The 20,171-nt window shown below is 46.6% G+C and overlaps 1 protein-coding gene across 3 annotated transcripts in view; it reads right to left on the reverse strand.

Annotated features, from left to right (window-relative positions):
- LOC144164340 (uncharacterized) overlaps nt 1-20,171 on the reverse strand; it is a 45,806-nt gene that overhangs the window by 11,765 nt on the left and 13,870 nt on the right. For all 3 annotated transcript variants that reach the window (XM_077694844.1, XM_077694845.1, XM_077694843.1), the window contains 3 exons: nt 12,022-12,188; nt 8,883-9,129; nt 2,891-2,928 (listed from right to left, as the gene is read on the reverse strand). In XM_077694844.1, coding sequence (XP_077550970.1) covers nt 2,891-2,928; nt 8,883-9,129; nt 12,022-12,126 — 390 coding nt within the window. In that variant the 5' untranslated portion in view covers nt 12,127-12,188. The remainder of the gene's footprint in view (nt 1-2,890; nt 2,929-8,882; nt 9,130-12,021; nt 12,189-20,171) is intronic.

Here is a 20,171-nt window from a genome sequence, read left to right on the forward strand (position 1 = left end):
TGTTACTTCAGAAGACTTCTTCGTCACTCTCGCCGTCAAGCTCCTCAACGACATCCCCGTGCATCGACCACGTGAGACTCTTTTATGTCGCGAGAACCTTAAATCATTTTTGTGTGGTGGACTTTTCACGCTAGTTTGGTTCCGTGGTACTCTCGCTTGTACCTTTTAAGTGTACCTTTCCTGGTTAGCGTACCACATTGCCCTTATGTCCCGTTCTGCATAAATGTTGGTTATCCTTCTCCGTCAAACCCGCGTCGCAATCCCTTGCTCCTGGCTATAACTACCGCGTCATGAGTTCTCCCTAACCTCAACATCATCACCATGCATCCAGACATCATAATTCTCAATCTCCCACATTGCCCACATCGCCCCCATATGCCATTCCCCACGTAGTATAGTTCCTTTATATAGCTGTATGCAAGAACTTTACCGCGGAGGTCTCCCGTCATCGAGAGAAACATGCGGGACATTTTCTTTCCCGGAGCGTCCGTGGGTGTTCCCAGCCGAGGGGCGGAACCTAAAACTGGTCACGTGAGGGGGCTCCGCGGTCCAGAAAGACGGGATTTCTTTGTCGTGTTAACCCCGCTTCACCGGAAGGGTTGCGCGGGCTCGGCGAGGCATGGACGACGTCCCCGCGGAACCAATGCGCACCTGCCCATTCGGGTCCCGGCAACCGCCGCCGTAGCGTTAGCGTACGCTAGCCGCTATGCTAAAACTCTCTACTGCCAGTGTATATCACGCGTCTTCGTGCGTTCGCTGTTGCAGCGATCACTTTGTGAGTTGCAGCAGGTATGCACCGTCACCCAGAAGACTGCAGTTGCCCCTGCGAACAAATTTCATATTAGGGAGTACCGTAATCGTCAGCCAAATTTTTTGTTTCATCACTTAGAGCTGTGGAGGGAGGGATCAAGATTCCAAAAGAAAGCTTTGCGAGCCAGTCAAGAAATAGCAGTGTCATTTCGACAACTTCGACGCCGAAGCTGAACATTTGGCGTCGATCGTGAAAGAACAAGGACTTGAATAAATACCCGGAGAAGTTTCTCACATTTGTTGAAGGATACATCCTAATAGCAATCGCGTTCAGACTATATTGGCCGCAACGACATCTTGTTCCGATCGAGTGTGATTCGGCTTGTGAAAACGTGGGTTTATTCGACGGTTTCCGACAATCGTCTGTCTGGACTCATCAATCACCGTGCGTCAGCTTCATCGTAAAAATGTTGGAAAAGCGATTCAAAAATTGTGTTCACAGAGATATAATCATTTGGCGATGCGCGCGCCTGTAACCACATGGTGCTATATTTATGGATGAGTCATAAGAATTATTATGGTGCTATAATAACAGGTTTGCACAAAGGAAGTACCAATTTTTCGCAATTTTGCCTCAAGACATCCCTTAATCTTACATTACTAATCTGTGCCAGACAATTATTTCAAAAAGCTGTGCCCTCAATTGTTCTGTTTAATAAAATGGTGCCGTTCTGTAACGCAGTTGCACTTTCTGTAATGTATGAGCGTTAATAAACACTGTGACCCTTAAGAACAGAAGCGAGCTTCCTTCGTCGTATCCCTTGGATGCTGTGGAATTTCGCTAATATTTTTACACACCCCTCTCCCCCTATGGTGGTACAAAGGGTTGGCCCCCCTCAAAGACAAAATCCTGCCGACGGCCATGGGGGGCAGTGGCTCAAAACGATTTCCCGAAGACAACTGTGGTTACACGGGAAGCATTGACCTGGGGCGGCTGCTGTACCCAACGTTGCCATTTGTTGGGCTCGTAAGCCACTTCGAGGGAGCTCCTACAAGCGTAGCGCTGCAGTTATGGTGAAAACGCCGCAGTCACTGAAAAGGTTTCCGTCGATCACTGCTTCCTTTGGTTGAAAAATATTTCTTCCCGCGAGGAGGACGGCGCTTCCACGCGCAGAATGGCCCTGTTGTGGTATTTATGCAAATTCAAGCCTTTTTCCTGACTTTTTTGCTTTTTGCACGTTTATAGCCGAGCTTCACATCGAAAGAAAGCGCCTTGACATAATACGAAAGTGGACATAGTTTCCGCATGTTTAAATGAACAAAAACGCCTGAAAACAAAGAATGGTAGTAGAGCCTGTGGTTATGGTAGCAGTGTAATTTACTCGTGCAAGTTGGCGTTTTCTTAGTTAAAAAACGGGTCTAGACTTCACCGTGTATTATCGTTGCTTGGCGGTATTGCAGGTAGTGATCGGTACAATCGGCATTAATTGGTACGACCGCTACTTTTTCTGCGACCAGTCACAGGCTCCACTGCAAGCGAAGCGAAGCTGGCGAGTTTGAAGATTACAAATTTTCGGGCACGCTGGCTCCCATTGTAGGCGGGTGCGATGGGCAGGTTACCATCTATAAAGCCGGTTGGGGTTGAGACATGATCTTTTATGACAGGGGCTTTTTATTTTTCGTGAAAAAATTTAGTGAAAATTCATTTTCGTCTGCACATTTTACTCGTGTACTCGTGACCATTCGATAATGGACGCGCCCTGCGAACGAACGGCCATGGTTATGAATACGTTATACGTTTTTGAAATCCTGAACACCTCTAGCCTCAGTGTCGGGTGGCAGCAGGTTTCACCTTGTGAATTGGGTTTTATCCTTTGATAATATTTTTGTAATTAAGACAAGCGTGATCCTGAAGGCAGAAATAAAAACCTGTTTGATCACTTACTATTCTCCGCCCTGCTTAAGGGAGATATTAGCATTGAACTAACAATGAGTTTGAAGCTAGAACTTCCCCTAGCATAAATTGCATTGGTGCAGGCCAACAGTAAGAAGTTGCTGCAGCTGAAGATGTGCAGCAACCGGCTTTCTGCCTGAGTGGTTTATGACATCTATCGATATTTTATGGTGAGGTAAAACTTACCTTCCACGTTACCCAGTTCGAGAAGAAGTAGGTAGGAACTGCAAAAGGAAAAACACATACGTTGATGTTAGGACTTCAGAAAAAATATGCGCCAATCCACCCTGTGAACGTGGTTGGAAAGCGAAGCTGTAAGCGACCCCCACAACTATTATCCATGCGACTTCACTTGAATTCACACACGTGGCTCTACAAAGAGTGAAAGCAGAGACACGTGAAATGCACTTAACCCCATCATTTATTACTTCAAAGATATAGGTTTTGCTCAGATTAAATCGATGCATGATTCATGAACGGTGGTTGGTTGAGTGGCATTGGTAAAGCACACAAGTGGAAGCTGTTTTTTTTATATAAAAAATTAGAAGAATCTCAAACCCCATGTTGGAGGCTCTCACTCCTCCTCCGCCACTGCCGCCGCCGACGGAGGCGAAGAGGTCGGCGGCAAGATTAAGAAGTGAAATGTCATGCGTTGATGTGGGCTTCCTTCAATCTTTGCAACTCCTAGCGCATGCGGAAGGCGCGCACACAGCCGCTACGCGTGCCATAGGCGGGACGCACAGCGGCGCGAGAGGTCGCGTGACGCTATCACGCGGCATTCCGCGAAAACGCAAGGGGTGAAGCCGCAGATGTGCTGGGTGAGTGAGTCTCCCACGCCTCCGCATGGGCTCGTAGCTCAATCGGCAAGACAACGGACTATCACTTCGTTTCTCTATTCGTTCCAGGTTCTATTCCTGGCGATGCCAGTACTTTTTTTTTTTGTTGTTCGCGAGAGTTTTCTATTGACACCAACTATCGCGACAGAACCCTTATGGGGTAGATGTAAAAAGTTTCACTTTAAAAAAGCTTTGCAAATAAAAACAACAAACGCGCGTGCACAAAATACACGGAAATTAAAAAAAATGGTGTCTTTATATTGTGATTACAACCCCAACAACATACAGGAATAACTTAACAGAGCAACTATACGACTTGTGCATTGATAAAGCCGAAAGTATGTTGCGCAACCTATTTGTTGGGATTCGTTGGCCGTTCTGTCGCAGTGTGAAGCCTGTCAATCAATGTCACAGAGCAAAAGAATACCGCGCGAGTTGAAGACTGTTGCTAGGCGGAGCTCAGAGAATTGGGGCGTGCTAGGCGCAGCAGCTGGAACACAGAGGACGACAATATCACAAGAAAATACTCAAGCGGCACCCCTTTCCTCTTCTAGCACTACAACTGCACCTTCGACAGCATCTTTGGCCAGGCTACACACCTGAAGTCTTACTATGCACAATGATCTGGTGTCACGCTCAAGCAGGACTTAAAGTGCATCGAAATCTTTCCAAAGATTCTGCCGCCGTTCGGGACTCATCGATATTCTTTAGAGTCCCCCGCACTTTGACTCCGCACGTGCTACGGGATAGTGTTACTGATCTTTCAAAGTTCGAATTGTGACATATTCGAAAGGGAGCTTTCCCCGTTTATATATGAATACCCGTGTGTCTTTACCCAGCTATACGCAGGACTTCGCTCCATCCGAAAGCGAAGATGTTGCCACGCGTATTTGTTATTTTTCTCTATTTAACGCCGAGGGCACTGTTGTCTCGTGCTGCTAAAACGTTGTTAAAAGTTGTTAACTTCTTTTTTTCTTGCCACGTTTTCATATGATATACCATGTTAAGCTCTCTGCTGGACAAACATCGCCAGCGTCAAGGAACTGCCTATCCCTCTTTCAATTTGTGGAGAACCATCAAATTAGGGCTATGCTTCTCTGGGTATTTATTCGGCAGTGTATTTCAAAAGTGTAAATGTTGTGCACGGAATGCCCCTTGGTGAATTCACTATAGTGTAGCGAACGGACACCACCAGCTCAAAACGTCCAGAGCTATGACATGGCGGCGTCGCAATGTGAAATTAAGAGAGCCTGTGCCACGCTATACGCGCTGGTGAATTGAATCAAGCTCCGTATAGTTCACCGATACACGGCCCGGACAACTTGTGATTGGACGCCAGAAGGACCCTTCTCTCTACTGAACAAGACGGCGTCGGGTACACATAGCTGGGGCTTTGGAAAGCTCCTGCCGTAGACTGCCCGCCTGCCCACTTTAATACCACTGTCACTGCTTTTTTGTTGTTGTTTTTTTTTTTTGCTCACCCGAGCGAAATTTATGCCCCCTCTAACCCTCTTGAGCTTAACATAAAACAACGTTAAATCATACAAATTGAAGCATTTCGTGAAGCTGGAGCTTAGAAAATGGAGTGCTATAAACCATTGATGCTGAATTACCAATAGGCTGCCGATGCCTGCATGAGCATGCGGTCCCCATGACACGCGCCTCGTAAAGCGAGTGCTTGTTTAGCACCGAATTTGCTCATTTCGTCCCCCCGTCGTGTTGTTGGCCTTACCCTTCTTCTATACCTCTCTCTTGGTATCACTCTGTTGCCCTAAGTGTCCACCGTTTGTCGGTTCTTCTCACTACATGGCCAGCCGAAATCCATTTCTTTTTCTTTATTTGAAATATTATATCGTCAACTCTAGTTTGTTCTTTAAGCAAGGTAGCTCGTTTCTTGTCACTGAGTGTTATTCCTAACGTTATTCGTTCCATGGCCTGTGGAGCCGACCTAAGTTTGCTTTCTGGTTGTTTGGTAAGGCCCCAAGTTTCAGCTCGGTATGTCATCACCAACAGTATGCGCTCGTTATAGATTTTTCTTTTGAGTGACAGAGGTAGCTTACTTTTCATTATTTTGGAGTGCTTGCGAGTGCTCCTTAATTCGTACCTATTCTACGCCGAATTTCTCTTTCGTGGTTGGGGTAAGCGTTAACCATCTGTCCGAGGTAGTTGTATTCTTTTACTCCTGGCGTTTCCTTTCCGAAGCTAAAGAGGACGTTTTTTGGCATGATTATTCCTCATTGCTTAATATTTATTCATATTTATTTTTAGCCCAACGGCCGTGCTTTCTGATTGTAGTTCCTGAAGCGTATTTTGCAGGTGTTCTGCAGTCTCACTCAGCAATACTATGTCGTCCACAACCTCAAATGGCTCAACTATTCCTCGTTTATCGTCAATCTCGTGTTTTCTCGAACAAGCGTTTTAAACACCCACTATAGACTTGCTGTAAATAGTTCGGATCGGATCCCTTTCGGATCGGGAATTTATCGCTTTGCTTCCGTAGGGTTCTCCTGCCCGTGCATTTCATATACATGTGTTCTAGAACTTCTATGTATGTCTCCTCCTTTTCCTGGTCCTTTAGTGCTTCTAGCACGGCGGCGGTGAGTACGGAATCGAACGCTTTCTCATAATCTGTAAATATCATGCAAAGGGGTCTAGTGTATTCTGCGGATTTTTCTATCACTTGATTGACAACATGGATGTGATCCATGGTTGAGCACACTTTTCTAAACCTAGCCTACTCTCAAGGTTGATGGAAACCTAGGCTGTCACCTATACGGCTAGTGATAAAGATTTAGCACATAGGTGATGATGATGATGTTAGGTTTTCTTGGCGCAAGGGCATCAAGGCCAAAGAGCGCCAGTACTATGGTGAAGGATTATTCAAGTGGGAATATAAAGTACAGAATATATAATAAAAGGTATCTCAAATTTCTGTTAAAAAAGAATTGGTGTAGAGGGCCAAGTAAAAACAATTGTCACTAAGTCAGGAATTTTTTACGTGCACCCCTTGCCACCGTCTTTTCGGTAGCAGTGAGAGGCCCTACCGGGTTCTAGCGTGCGATGGTGGCTCGGGTCACGGGTGATATGACACATACCTTAAAAAATCCATGTCTGAGAGGTACTTAAAAACACGGTTAACAGAGAAAAATGGCTCGTCTGATAAAAACAGCAATGGGTGTTGAGGGATCATACGTGTGTACAATTCTGGAAAATGTAGCTTTCTTTGTTCTGTTCCTTTCAATAGGTACGCATGTGTAGCATGTGTATGGCCTATGCGCAGTCTACAGAGAGTAACCTCTGTGATCCTGTCCCGTTTCTCAGGGATCGATCTACCTAACTTGGGGTTTACCATGTGCAATTTGTTTGCTGTTTGCCTATTCCAATCTTCCTGCCATTGGTCGCGCAGCCTCTTACGTACGTACGCTTTAAGATCCTCGTACGGGACGCTTTGAATATCTGAGTCACTTCGAAGAGCTGCAGTTACAGCATTCCTGTCTGCTTGCTCATTTCCGGCTATGCAGCAGTGACCTGGGACCCAACAGACAGTGATTTCAAGTTTTTGTTTGTGGGCTGAGCACAGTAGTTTTAGCAATTGATTAAAGACTGGATTTTTTTTGTAACTTTCCTGACGCTAAAGCCTGCACAGCACTTTGAGAATCAGTGAATATCACTGACTTTTGGACATTGTTCTGAACAATATATTCTACAGCCAATACAAGGCCGTGTGTTTCAGCAGTGAATATAGATGTGGCTTTAGGCATAGTCTTTGACGTGGAAAAGTTTGGACCATGTGCAGCACATGATACTGCTACAGCTGACTTGGAAGCATCTGTGTAGAACTCAGATGCTCTGTACTTGTTCTGCAAAAGCAAAAAATGCTGCATAATTATTTGCTTTGGAGCGGTTCTTTTGTCAATCTTCATAAAAGAGAGATCACAAGAGATAGGGCACAGATTCCATGGAGGGACAAGGTCAGCAAAGCTGGTTTTCTGAGCGTCAGTGAAGGATATTCCCAGGCCTTTGGCCAGTGCCCTCACCGACAGAAGAAATGGCTCAGCCATGGCAGGTCGCTTTTCAAAAAGCTTGATTGCCTGGTTACCTAGAGTGCTGTTAGGGCGTCCTGTCAAAGATGTCACTTTTAGAGCATAATTCAACCCAGTGTACTTCCGCTGTGTTTCAAGAGACCACTGATTGGCTTCTACATACAGGCTCAAAACAGGGCTTGTTCGGAAAGCGCCTGTAGCCAGACGAAGGCCAAGATGGTAGACAGGGTCTAGCATCTTTAGTGCTGTTCTCGCGGCGGATTGATAAACAAGACACCCGTAGTCGATGCGGGACCTCACAAGGCTATTGAATAAGGCCAATAGGCACTTTGTGTCAGTACCCCAAGACTGGTGTGAGAGGACTTTCAGGATCCTGATTGTATCCAAACATTTAACTCTAAGGCGTTTGAGGTGTGCAATGAATGAAAGTTTGTCATCAAGCACAACCCTAAGGAACTTGTGCTCCTTTTTTACCGCTATGGGTGTTTCATTGAGTGTAAGCACATAGGTGATAAAAAGCTTGTACACAACCGATAGCACGCTGATGGGTCTGTAATTCTTGAGGTCCTTGGGATCTCCCTTTTTATGAACCAGAATAACGCTGGAGTTTTTCCAGGCTATGGGCGCCTTTGGAGTATGTACGCAATCCGAAAATGGTACAGCAGGCTTTTCCAGTACAATATCTCATCCCTCCTTCAAAGGATCCACGGTTTTGCCGTCGTCACCTGCGGTTTTTCCTCTTTTCATACCTGTGAAAGCCTTTCCTACCTCCTCTTTCGTTACTAGTAGGACATCTCAAGTTGAGCTTGCACTCTCAGTAGTTTCCCCTGGTCTAACGTTTAAGATAGGGGGCATAGGCCAGCTATTACAAAATGCTTTTTTACGTTCGCCTACCCCACGAAGACGCATTTTAATCGTTTCGTTATTCTTTAGAAGCATTAATGATCCGGCCATTCCGTAAATATTCTATGCATAAGTCAATACATTTGTGCCGTCGATTTGGCTGCACCTCATGTATTTTCACGTTCAGTTGAAGTTTACAAGTCAAGCCACTTACAATTTAAAGCGAAAACCAACACTCTTTCCATCATTCCAATGATGACGTTCAATTCGCCGTCATCGTCACTTCCCATTCTATTATACCTGGTAGAAACTGTGGCGACAGACAGTGGGTAGAGTTTTGTGAAAAAGTATAGAGCGGAGCATATAGCGCCATGAACTATGCGTACGCTTGTAGTAAACAACACAAGTCTAGTAATTTGTCATAACTTGGTTTGCCTAGTTCACTTTCATGCTTACCTTCGTCTGTCTTCACACCTCCTTGGGTGGTGGTTTCGGCCTGGGCATTCGGCACTGTGGTGTTTGCGCCCCCTTGGGTCCCGTTGACATGAGTGGAGTTGGACGTGGCCGTGGCATTTGAGACAGTCTCGTTCTTGCTGGCTACTGTTGCGTTCTCATGATGGGAAGTAGGCTGCTCACCAGGCTTCGCTGTTGATGGAATGGTGGTGAGGGCCGTGTTTTCGGGGCTCGCCTTCTTCACACTGCCCTGCAGTTATGTGGAAAGCAAAATCGCCCCTTTAGACGAAATAACGGGAACCATGGGGCCAATTTTTATAGGCTGTGGGAAACTACACACGGTGGTTTTCGTAACAAAGCAGAAATCTGGACGACTTGAACGCGAAGGGATTTAGGAACGTATTTAGGGCTTTATTTGTCGATCGATCTATCAGCAATCGATCAATCAATCAAACATAAATATATTTGTGTACCCTCCAGTAGAAAGGCCCCTCCCGATATGCCAGTAGCCGCAGCGGTAACTATATTTTCTGATCCGCCGTAAAAAAATTAAGGTGCACAGCAGTGTACTTTGAAATCTGGCTAGTGATCTGTGCTGGTGCGGCTTCTACGTCCTTTTAGAGCGAAGCTATCTACGACTATTTCCTGAAAATTTTTGCGTCCGCGGACAAAGCCGCGTCGATAATGAATTCTGCATCTTGCGGCAAAACCAACTTTCTGTCGAATGCTCACCTCGATCTGAAGTAGGCAGCTTAAAAAACCTCATAATGAAATTGGTGTCTCGGACGTCACTACCATTACGTCGTTTTATTTAGATTTCGTAATTAGGTGGCTCGCGTTGAAGTGTTAAATATTGTGGAATTCCCTTCTGCCGTCAATACATGTGCTTGTAGTGGAGGGGAATGAAGAGCCTCCGGTTTGTACGCTAGAACTAAACTCTTCTCCTTTACTCCTTGAAGTTCCATTGGGCTGATTATTTGGAATATGCACGCTCGCAAACTGCAAAATGAAACGTATTTTATTTGTTTTGTGCACACTTTGGACTGCGCCCAACTCAGCTAGTGATCCTTCTTGTCGCGTACAAGATTATGCCACGCAAACGTTAAACGAAGCGCCCAAAAATCCCGGAAGCGAAAAATCGCAAAAAAACATCAGAGAGTCTTACGAGGCTCAAGACTATAGGCCTTGCTGCTCAGTTTACTAGACTATCATGCATGATTATGTGAGAACTGTGGCTGGGTATATTGAGCTTGAGACCAATAGAAATTGACGAATCGGACTTGAGCTTCTGACGGAAGCTGTCAGCGCCGCTAGCCAATCGACCTGGTTGGGTAAGTTGTTTTGTTGTGAGGACCATATTGAGCTTCAACCTTAGGGTAACTTTGAAGAGGCCATGAAGGCGAAATGTAAGTTTGGTTCATTAAGAAGACTGCGTTGCTCCTAGAACAATGGGAGCACTTTAATCGCAAACATCATAGCATTAATCGAGGTATTAGAAAAAAAACTGTGGTTGATTCCTCTGTCAATCGGTAAAACATGAAAGGGAAATATGCACCGAAATCTGCAGCTGAGCATGATTTGCGTGTCAGCGGCTGTATTGTGGGTGTGCTTGGCGAGCGACCTCCTGCTGGCGGGTTGCTTTGGAAGAGGTGTACTGGCGTAATTTCCGTGACCGATATGACGTCAGTGAAGTCTTCGTGTATCCCGGCATAAAACTCTGTCGTGTTTAAATATAAAACCCGAAAACGAACAACCCTAAGTATAACGTATACTCTTCGGTATTAAAGGTTGCTTCCACGCAAGAATACCCTGTGTGCAGGGGTGCACCCTTTACAGGCCGCTTGCTTCGTTGTACAAGGCGTCATTTCCGTGACGGATATGACGTCAGTGAAATCCCGCTTTCATCTCGGAAGAAAACACTTTCGTTTTAAAAGATATCAAGCCATGGCGACTCCCCCAGCAACTCTGCACCGATTCTGCTTTTCGCGAGCCGACCGCTGACTTAAGCCACCGCCGAGAAACATGGCTGCTTGTAATAGGGCCTCTAGTTCTGTTTGATTGCATCATTTGAATGCTAATGTGCAGTTGACACACTGATCATTATGTTTTTATTGCCGGCCCATATTGCGTCAATGTAGCGCGAAATTTGAAAGTTTTTTTTATATTTCGTGGATTTTTTACTCAAAAAAGCTTTTCGAAGCTGGAATGGAGCGGGGTGAGTTACGAAAGCTTAGTTCATCTAAACTATACAAAGTTTTATTTCGTGATCATGGCCGCTGTAATGTTGAGCTTGGCGGTGTGTGAAGGAACGTCCGAAATATTGTACGTCGACCTATGAGTAGGGGTGGCGACGTCGGACCTCGGAGTGTAAAGTTAGGCCTAACGTTGAGTTTTCGCATACCGAATGGTGACGTCAAGCTGTTGCGTACCTGTGTTCGCAACACCAAGCCGTGCGCCGCAAATATTGGAGACAGTGATGCGCATGCCTGCGTTCGAAACCTCAAGTCGTGCCGCAGCCAACGGTGGCGTAATAAAGGCGCATACTACTCTTCGCGGCCATTGCATATCCGCATTCGCGGTCATGTCACGCGGCGTAGCCAATGGGGACGTTGGGGACGCACATAGTCAAGTTCGCAGTCAGTAGGATTTTTGGTATTATAACAGCCACGCCACGACGCCGACGTGGGATTCCCGTAAAATGAGCTATGCAAGGCTATCGCGTTAAACCTCGTGTTGGATTAAAGATTATAGCATTTGCTTTCGCAATTACTGTGTTTTGTTTGAGACACCTAGCGATAACAGGAATTGTTAATTATAAAATAAAATCGTTTTTTTATCTTTGGGTAAATTAAACCAGTAATACTTTTGTCCACATTATACCTAGAATTACTTCCTCATCCTTCAGTTAGGTTTGTTTAGATACCGCGCACTTCTACAGCTATTAAGAATTCGTTGAATAAGATTCCTTGAACATTATTTCACCTTCGAGTGCATTGTGGGTGAGAAACGGACAACGCGAGGCTTTTGTCATCGTAGCTTTTAATTAAAACGTAAGTCATCCTGCTCAAAGCATCCTGTTTAAAATAAAGTAGTATATTTGCCGCACATCTCCAGAACAGGTTCTTTGTTGAGACCGCCTTACCGCTGCTGCTTCTGCTGCTGGCGCCGCTTCGCACACGTTAACGACGAGCAGGGCTCCCAAGAGGAAAAATCCGCACTGCCGTCGTGTCAGGGATATAGCAGCCATGGCGCCTCCTCCAAGTGGCGAGCGACCGACAAGAAGAGCTAGGATCTTCCACGGTCACTCATCTGCGTTTACAACAATAAAATGGATGCACATGTTAAGGAGCGATTACAACTATGATTGCGGAGCCCCTGCTATATATACTTCATCACCGCCTTACTCTCGGGGTTTAAAAAAATCGCGCCAATCCACCCCGTGGATGTGGTTGGAAAGCAAAGCTGTAAGCGGCACCCATAACGATTACCCATGCGACGACACTTAAATTCACTCACATCGCTCTACAAATAGCAAAACCAGAGAGAAGTGAAATGCACTTAACCACACCATTTATCACTTCAAAGAGATATTCTTGTTAAGGTTAAATCAATGCATGAAGCATGAACGGTGTTTGGTTGAGTTATATTGGTGTAGCACAAGAGTGGAAACTTTTTTTATAAAACTAAAGTAAGCTCCAACCCGGTGTTAGACGATCTGTTTTTTCCGTCTCTGCTCCGCGGACGGAGGCGACGAGATTCGCGGCAAAGAAGGAGGAGGAGGAAGAAATACTTCTGTTCAGATTTCTGAACGGCCCAGAGTGCAGCCCTGGGGAGTGATTCCTTCTTCTGTGGGGCCCATATGCAGTCCGCGCGGCCTGTTTTCTGTCCACCCGCTGAAGCTGGGTAGGTAGAGAGGGCCTGGACAGCAGCATCTCCCATTGCTCTTGTTGGGTAGTTGACGGAAAGAGAGGAGGGTGCTCAGGGCTAAAGTCGCACACCCCGATTACGGGGCGGAGTGTTCCTCTTCTGAGCAAAATTTACATTCAGCGTCGTAGCGATTCGGATACATTAAATGAAGACGCGTAGGCTGTGGGAAGGAGCCCGGATTGTCTGAGCCGTAGGGTAGTTTGTTGTTCTCTGGAAAGGCCAGGGTAAGGCAAAGGTACGGTCTGTCTCAGAAGGCCATAATGCTGGGTTATCTCCCTGAACGTGACAAGCGGGTGACTGTCCTCGTGCAGCTCCATAGCTCGGGAGGTAAAAGCGCAGGCTTGTTGGGTGGGCGTATTTGTTGCCCTCCATTGAAGCGTGAGGGGTTGTCCGGATGAGCTGAATGGAACCGTTCGGGGAGTGGTTTTTTAGCACGCGCAGTGTAGGTCAACACACCCAACCCTACTGGTAATTCCAGTAGGCTTGCTGGGAATCGATGACTACCCTCCGAACCCCTGGTTGAGCGGGAGCCAAGGTGATGGCTGCCTCTTCTGCTACCGTCATTTCTTGGGTCCTAAGCGAGGTACACGCAAGGAGGTTGGTTCTGGAGGTAGCCACGATGATGGCGTATTGCTGCCCTCGATGTTTGGAGGCGTCTGTGTAGATAACTGCATGATCCCCACCGTGGGTGGGGCTTAGCGCTTGAGCCCGTGCTTTTCGGTGACCCTCGTCATGTGACGGGTTCATATTTCTAAGCAAAGGGACCATCTTTAATTTTAGTCGCCAAGAGTCTTTGAGTACGTCAAGCGGAGTGACATTCTGGGCTGCCCAGCCAATCTGGTGCAGCATGCGGTTACCCATCGCAGTTCTGAGTCGGACCTTCTGCTTAGAAAGATGGCCTTCCATCAGCTCTTCCACCGTGTTGTGGAGCCCCATGCTAAGCAGCCTCTGTGTGGACGCACTCATGAGAAGACCAATGGTCTGCTCGACCGCCTTTCTAATCATTATATAAGGCATCTCTATGTCTTCCTTGTCGAGAAGAAGACAGGGGGTTGACGTAAGTAACTCTCGGGTGGACAAAAGCTTGAATTAATCAAAAGGTGCCGGATTCCTTTAGGCCTCGCTTCTTGGTGGCAACTCGCCTGATCATGTGTAGGATTTGATTAATGCTGTTTTTGAGGCGCTACAGGGAGACGTCCCTCTTGGTGTTAGCCTTGAGATGTAGGCCCAGCATATTGATGCTGGGGCTTGGAGTGATGGCCTGGCCATCAGAGAGTATTTGAATGTATTCCTTGGTTTGGCGTTAGGGCGGACGACAAGGATCTGTGATTGTTTACGTGAACACTGGAGGCCACAGGCTTTAGCACATTGGCGTACTAGAAGTGAGATGCCATGCATTGGTGTGAGCTTCCTTTAATTTTTGTAACTCTTAGCACATGAGAAAGGTGCGCACAGGGCCGCTAGATAGGCGTGAGTGGTCGCGTGACACTTTCACGTGGCATTCAACGAGAATGCAGGGGGTAAACCCGTAGATGTGCTTGGTGAGTACACCACCTGTCTTCCCAGTCTTCGCGTGGGCTCGTAGCTAAATCGGTACGACAACGGGCTCTCGCCTTGTTAGTCTGTTAGTTCCAGGTTCGATTCCCGGTGGTGCCAGTAAAGTCTTTTATTTGTTCGCTGGAGTTTTCTGGTGACACCAACGGTCGCGAAAGAACCCTTGGGGGGTAGAGGTAGAAAGCTTTGCTTTAAAATGTGGGCGTTAAGCATCAATGTTCACGTAAGAAAGCACGAGTATACATACAGTACACACTCTCTAAACTAATAGCACCGCTACTCTGTTTAGTACATAGCCTTAACATGTAGTGAGAAGAAAACTTTTCGTGCGACTGGGGCAAAAACGAGTATTCGAATTATGATAGCACTGTTCTTTCTAATTTACACAAAGTCTAGAGTGCCGTCCAACGGCGGGTCCGTAATGTGGCGTCCAAAGACATTCGAAATTTTAAGACTAGGCTGGCCTAAGGCCGAGCGTCTGTCGCTGTGGTAACAGACACTAGGAGAACCGCCGCGCCCACTAATAGGGGGCTTGGCGAGGAGGAAAGATATGCGCAACGCAATGGGACAGAAGAAATCCAAGGAAAGGGCTGCATCACAGATGCAACAGATGACATCCAAAACGCCTTATTTCAAAACTACTAGATGCTTTTTCAACTCCGTGATGATGATTTTAAAAGCTTTGAACGGGATTTTATTCTGTTTGGCACACACTCTTGGGCAGTACACTTGCCGTTAACTTATGTAGCAGGCCTAAATATCAAGCCCTTGATTCTAGAGTCATATGCCCGTAATGTTGGGGAAATAGGTTTTGTGCCACCTCAATACACCGATCATCAGCTCCTTGACTACCTGAAAGACTTCGATGTCCTGTCTGTTCGTTAGCAAATTCGGTTCCGCGCAAAGAGGATGGTTTCGTTGGCACACACCCTGTGACAACAGTGATTCTACAGTTCAGGCCTGACCGAACTATGCCAGAGAGGGAATTCCAGGGATTTGCCCGTCACACTGTGGAAGAATACTTTGGGTCCGCACTGCGCTGTTACAATTTCGAGTGATTTGGACATACGGCCACAAATTCTCGTCAACCGCGGCGATAGAAGATCTGCTCAAGTTCACGACCACAAGCCGTGTAATCTGCTTCGACAACTTTACTCTGCTGACTGCGGAGGCGATCATGCTACTTTGTTTTCTGGTTGCCCTCAATATAAAGCAGCTTCAAAATTTCGTAAGGCCGCGGGTCTAGACCACGTTTTAAGATTCCATCTCCATATTATGAAACATTCAACCCTTCTCACCACGAGCTACAGACCAGAGCCAAGCTAAGCAGAACAAAAGCTCCACTATACACTTCAGAATTCACATCTCCAGAGTTGCGGCAATCACAAGCCCTACCCTAACTCACAGTTAACCCCATGACTTTGCCGGAGTGCTACCACCCCCAGTTATCCGCAGTTATGCCCCCAGCGGAGTCCTCCAACGGCAACCCCTTTTTAATGCAGAAATTGGTCCTGCCTAGGCTCTTCGCCGCCATTCCAGCTCCCGTATCGGCTGTACCTGACGCAAGCAACTTGTCAGAAGTAATAGCGCTTTCCGCCTTGAAACCTCTGGTGCGCCACCAAGCTTTTCCCGGTAACGCGTAATACTTACTGTGAATGACTGGTACAATAATACCGCTATATTTTAGTGGAAAAGCATTCAACCAAAAAAAAAGCACTGTGGCAAGGGCGCGCCCTTGCCACAGTGCTTTTTTTGGCTCAATTCGCCCTACTTCACCACCTCAAAGCGACGCCCCAGCCCCAGAACACCTGCATTTAAATGGCGCTACTGCCTCGTTTCAGATCGACGGCCTCTCGCTTTAGAGAATTGGGCCCCTGGTGTCAGTATTGTCGGCGGAGAGTCCGCGCTGCTCTCTTCAGAATACCGATTATGGTGGCGGGGATGATGATGATGACGATTCTGTTGGTGTTGGGGTGGGGTATTATTATTATTATTATTATTATTATTAGCGGCTTCCCTTTGTAACGGGCTAGCGCAGCAGAGCGACCTTTGTCGTAACGACCCTGCACAATCACCTTGTCATAAACGAAAAAGAAAAAAAACCTTCATTGAATTTTCCTGCTAGTCTGAATTCTTCGTTCTCATGTATTCCCAGATTCTTGTCTGCTCTTTTCCCACCAACACTCTAACCTTCTTTCACTAACCTCTACTGCTGTCCAAGTCAATTTTCCGCTAACCTTAAAGCCAAGAGCTTCCGGAAGCTCGATGTCTTCCTTATTGAAAGCTGGACGGATACCTCTGCTCTCCGTTACAATATGTCGCATGGTTTCTAGGTCCCTGCCGCAATTTGCGCGCAGTTTTTTCCCGTAACGGCTCGCAGATAAGCGTTTTTGTCCGCAAGCAACCAACTCGGGCTTCGAGAAGCAGTGCACTGCCGTTGGTATTATCAAAGAACGTTTCTCTCGTGATCTCCCGCTTCCCCATCCTGTAGATATCTAAGAACTTATTTGCATCCATCCTCTTTTACCTTGTTTCTGATTCTTTCACCTCATTTTTATTGGCTTGATCGTTTCGCCTGCGCTTCCGGGTTTCATGCACTATGTCCTGAGCCTTCTGGATTCTTTTCCTCCACTGTGTGTCCACGCTTTCCACGTAAAACCCGCCGCGGTGGCTCAGCGGCTAAGGCGTTGCGCTGCTGAGTACGAGGTCGCGGGTTCGATTCCCGGCTGCGGCGGCCGCTTTTCTGATGGAGGCGAAAAGCAAAAACGCCCATGTGTACGAGATTTCGGCGCACGTTAAAGATCCCCAGGTGGTAAAAATTAATCCGGAGCCCTCCACTACGGCGCGCCTCATCGCCTACGTTGCGTCGGCGCGATAAAACCCTACAATCAATCAATCCACGTAAAGATACCGTAACACTCTGCCCGCCCATCTCTGGTCATCAATATTGCCACGAACCATGTTTTGGGTTTGTTTGTTAATGCTTTGTTTTTACCGACCGGCTGCGCCGGGCTATGTTATCTGTGTTATCCGTCGGCCAAGTGAAGCGCATGCTCTATTATTTATGCCGCACGTGTTATCTCCTTTTCTACAGAGAGTGCGCGAACTAACGTCACCAGCCTAGAATAATATTCTATGATCTACAGTGTTCTGGATGCAATTCGACTGTTCGAGAAGCCCTCGCGCCGAGATAAAAATGACCGCTATTCTATGATCTACAGTGTTCTGGATGCAATTCGACTGTTCGAGAAGCCCTCGCGCCGAGAGAAAAATGACCGCAGAGCAGACGCCGCGGCATTCATCTCGCCGATGCTCGCCTGGTCACGTCTTCGCCGCCTGTGAAATCTTTGAGTTTTTAGGGGAGCACAAGTTCGCTCCAATAAACGTGTTTTCCTGGAAGACAACTGCGTCATCTTTGGCTTCGTGGCAATATTTCTAAGTGATTCTTCAAAATATATATGCTCTGTGCTTCTCTCACTTCGAAGGAGGCCCACCCTATGTCACCCTGCACTGCCTCATTTGTTGTTTTACTGTGTGCTCCTCATACCAATCGACTCGAAACTGACACTAGCGCTTCCTCGAGACTTTGAAAGAAACTTTCAGAGTGACTTCATTATGACAACACCTTCGGGCTGGGCTGCTGCCGCACGACGGTCGCAAGGACCGTACGATTGCATCTGGCTCAACAGTCGCACGTCGTAAGCCTCTTCTCCGAGCTTACGACGTCAAAGCCCGTCTTAACGATCAGTCATAACGATAAGTCGCATGCCAATCGCATGCTCTAGTCGTGCATGTGTCTCGCGCTTTATTAAAAAAAAAAATTCCAGCGCTGTCCTCAAGCGCTACCGCGCATGTAATGCTTGGCATTAGGAACACGATGATATCGACGCACATGGCGATGACTACTACTAGCACAGTGCAAAGCAACGACGACACATGTAAAAAAACAATTTCAAACTTGTACAAATGCGTGGTGATGTGTCCTTCAGTGCTCACGTAGAAAGAAATACTGCACCTTCGCTAGTGTTCAAGCCTTGCTCGACGTAGTGTAAGCTTCGCCAGTTGAGCAGGTGGAAGCCTACAATGGTGGGGGGGGATGACTTTGCATACACCACTCGCTGCGAAGAAGACGACGTCCTCTTCGATGCATAGAACAATTGCTAGCACCGCAATTATGCAAATAAACAATGATAATAAAACCTGAGTATGTGTCCGGCACTGCTCACCTACAACAGCTTCGCCATTCAAGTCTTGGGCGTGAGTGCAAGCTTCCCGAATTTTTTTTTAGATTATGTGCTGGAAACTGCTGATAAAAATGCGTAATCTGTATATCCGGTAATCTTTTTCTACCGAACAACGAAGCGGTAGAGCACCGCCAACGTTGGGCATAAGAACGAGCGCTAAGACCCCGGCGATGACCCCCAAACATCCAACCAATTTCATGTGCTTTAATTCGTGTTTTACGTGTTTAATATTCTGTCTGTTATAGTGCGCTAATTAAATAGGTGTAAAAATGCATGTCAAGTGTTTTTGTTTAAAAACACAAGCGAAGCTGGGAACAGGTGCTAGTGAGATGTAACGGCAGCATACATGCAAAGCAAGGAATAAATGAGAAAATTTCGTCACAAAAATTCAACTGGAAGCTGTGGCTGTGGAGCTGTTTACTTTTTTCTGTGATTTTTCTTTATTTTTAAGCGACGAACGTTGCCACAGTTGTCAAGTACTTTTACAAAAGGTGCTCCGCGTTTTTAGCGTTGTCCTGAATTGCGTGTTCGAATACAGTTTCCGCATTTAGTACTTACGCATAACTTTACAGCCGAAATAAAATACTGCGGCTGCTCAAAACAGAAGGAAACAGAACAGCAGGAATTTTGCTAACGTACAGATTCCCCCATGAACACATGTGCGCTGTATTAACTGAAGATCATTGAACTCGTGTTTTACGGCATGGCCTATGAAGCTCTTTGACAACATAAAAGTTGTCAGAAAATAATCTTTGAAGTAATGTGAAAAGTCATATTGACACCATTTTAGATTTCTTAGTTACTTTAAGGAGAGAATCCCGCATTCAAACATCGTTTCTGCACTCAGCCTTATTTGGTATGGCGAGCCTAGGGGTCCGATAGATAAATCAGTGAGAAAATTAGCTCTTTACCCTGCACTTAGCCACTGCAATTTCCAATTAGCGTTTTAAACATCTGATTTCCGCAGCCTACTCTGCGGTAATGCCTGCACAGCTGGCCTTAGCCTGAAATGTTAGTTGAACCACGGCATCTTTGCCTGCGTGTAAACAGGGTTATTCAGCGAATCGTGGAATAGCCAGCAGGGTATTTACTACAAGACAAAATCTTCTACCCTTTGTTTCATGAGTTGCAGTTCAGGTAGGAAGACACTATCCAAAAATTAAATCATTCATTCAAATACCGTAATTACCCGATTCTAACGCACCCCCGATTCTAACGCGCACCCAATTTTCCCGGCCAAAAAAAAAACGAAAAAACTTGCACCTCCGATTGTAACGCGCACGGAACTTTGTGACCCAGACAAACGAATGCGAGGGAAACGGGCGATTTATTTCTCGAAGTAATCTCACTCATCTCACTCCTCGTCGCTCTCCGCTGACCACAACATCTCGTCCTTGGTGCCGTCAAGCGCGTTCGCGATGCCACACTTCATAACGGGCGTTCAACCATGGTCGCTGGGATCGTGACCCACGCCTCGCACGCCCATCCTGCGAGCTTCTCCAGAGGAGCACGCTTCTGGCGACCGCTCGTTTTGAACGCGTGAGAGCCGCTGCTGCCATTGCTGTTA

The sequence above is a fragment of the Haemaphysalis longicornis genome, unplaced genomic scaffold, assembly GCF_048455015.1.
Source record: "Haemaphysalis longicornis isolate Haplotype H1 unplaced genomic scaffold, Haemaphysalis longicornis Haplotype H1 scaffold_13, whole genome shotgun sequence".
Lineage (NCBI taxonomy): Eukaryota > Metazoa > Arthropoda > Arachnida > Ixodida > Ixodidae > Haemaphysalis > Haemaphysalis longicornis.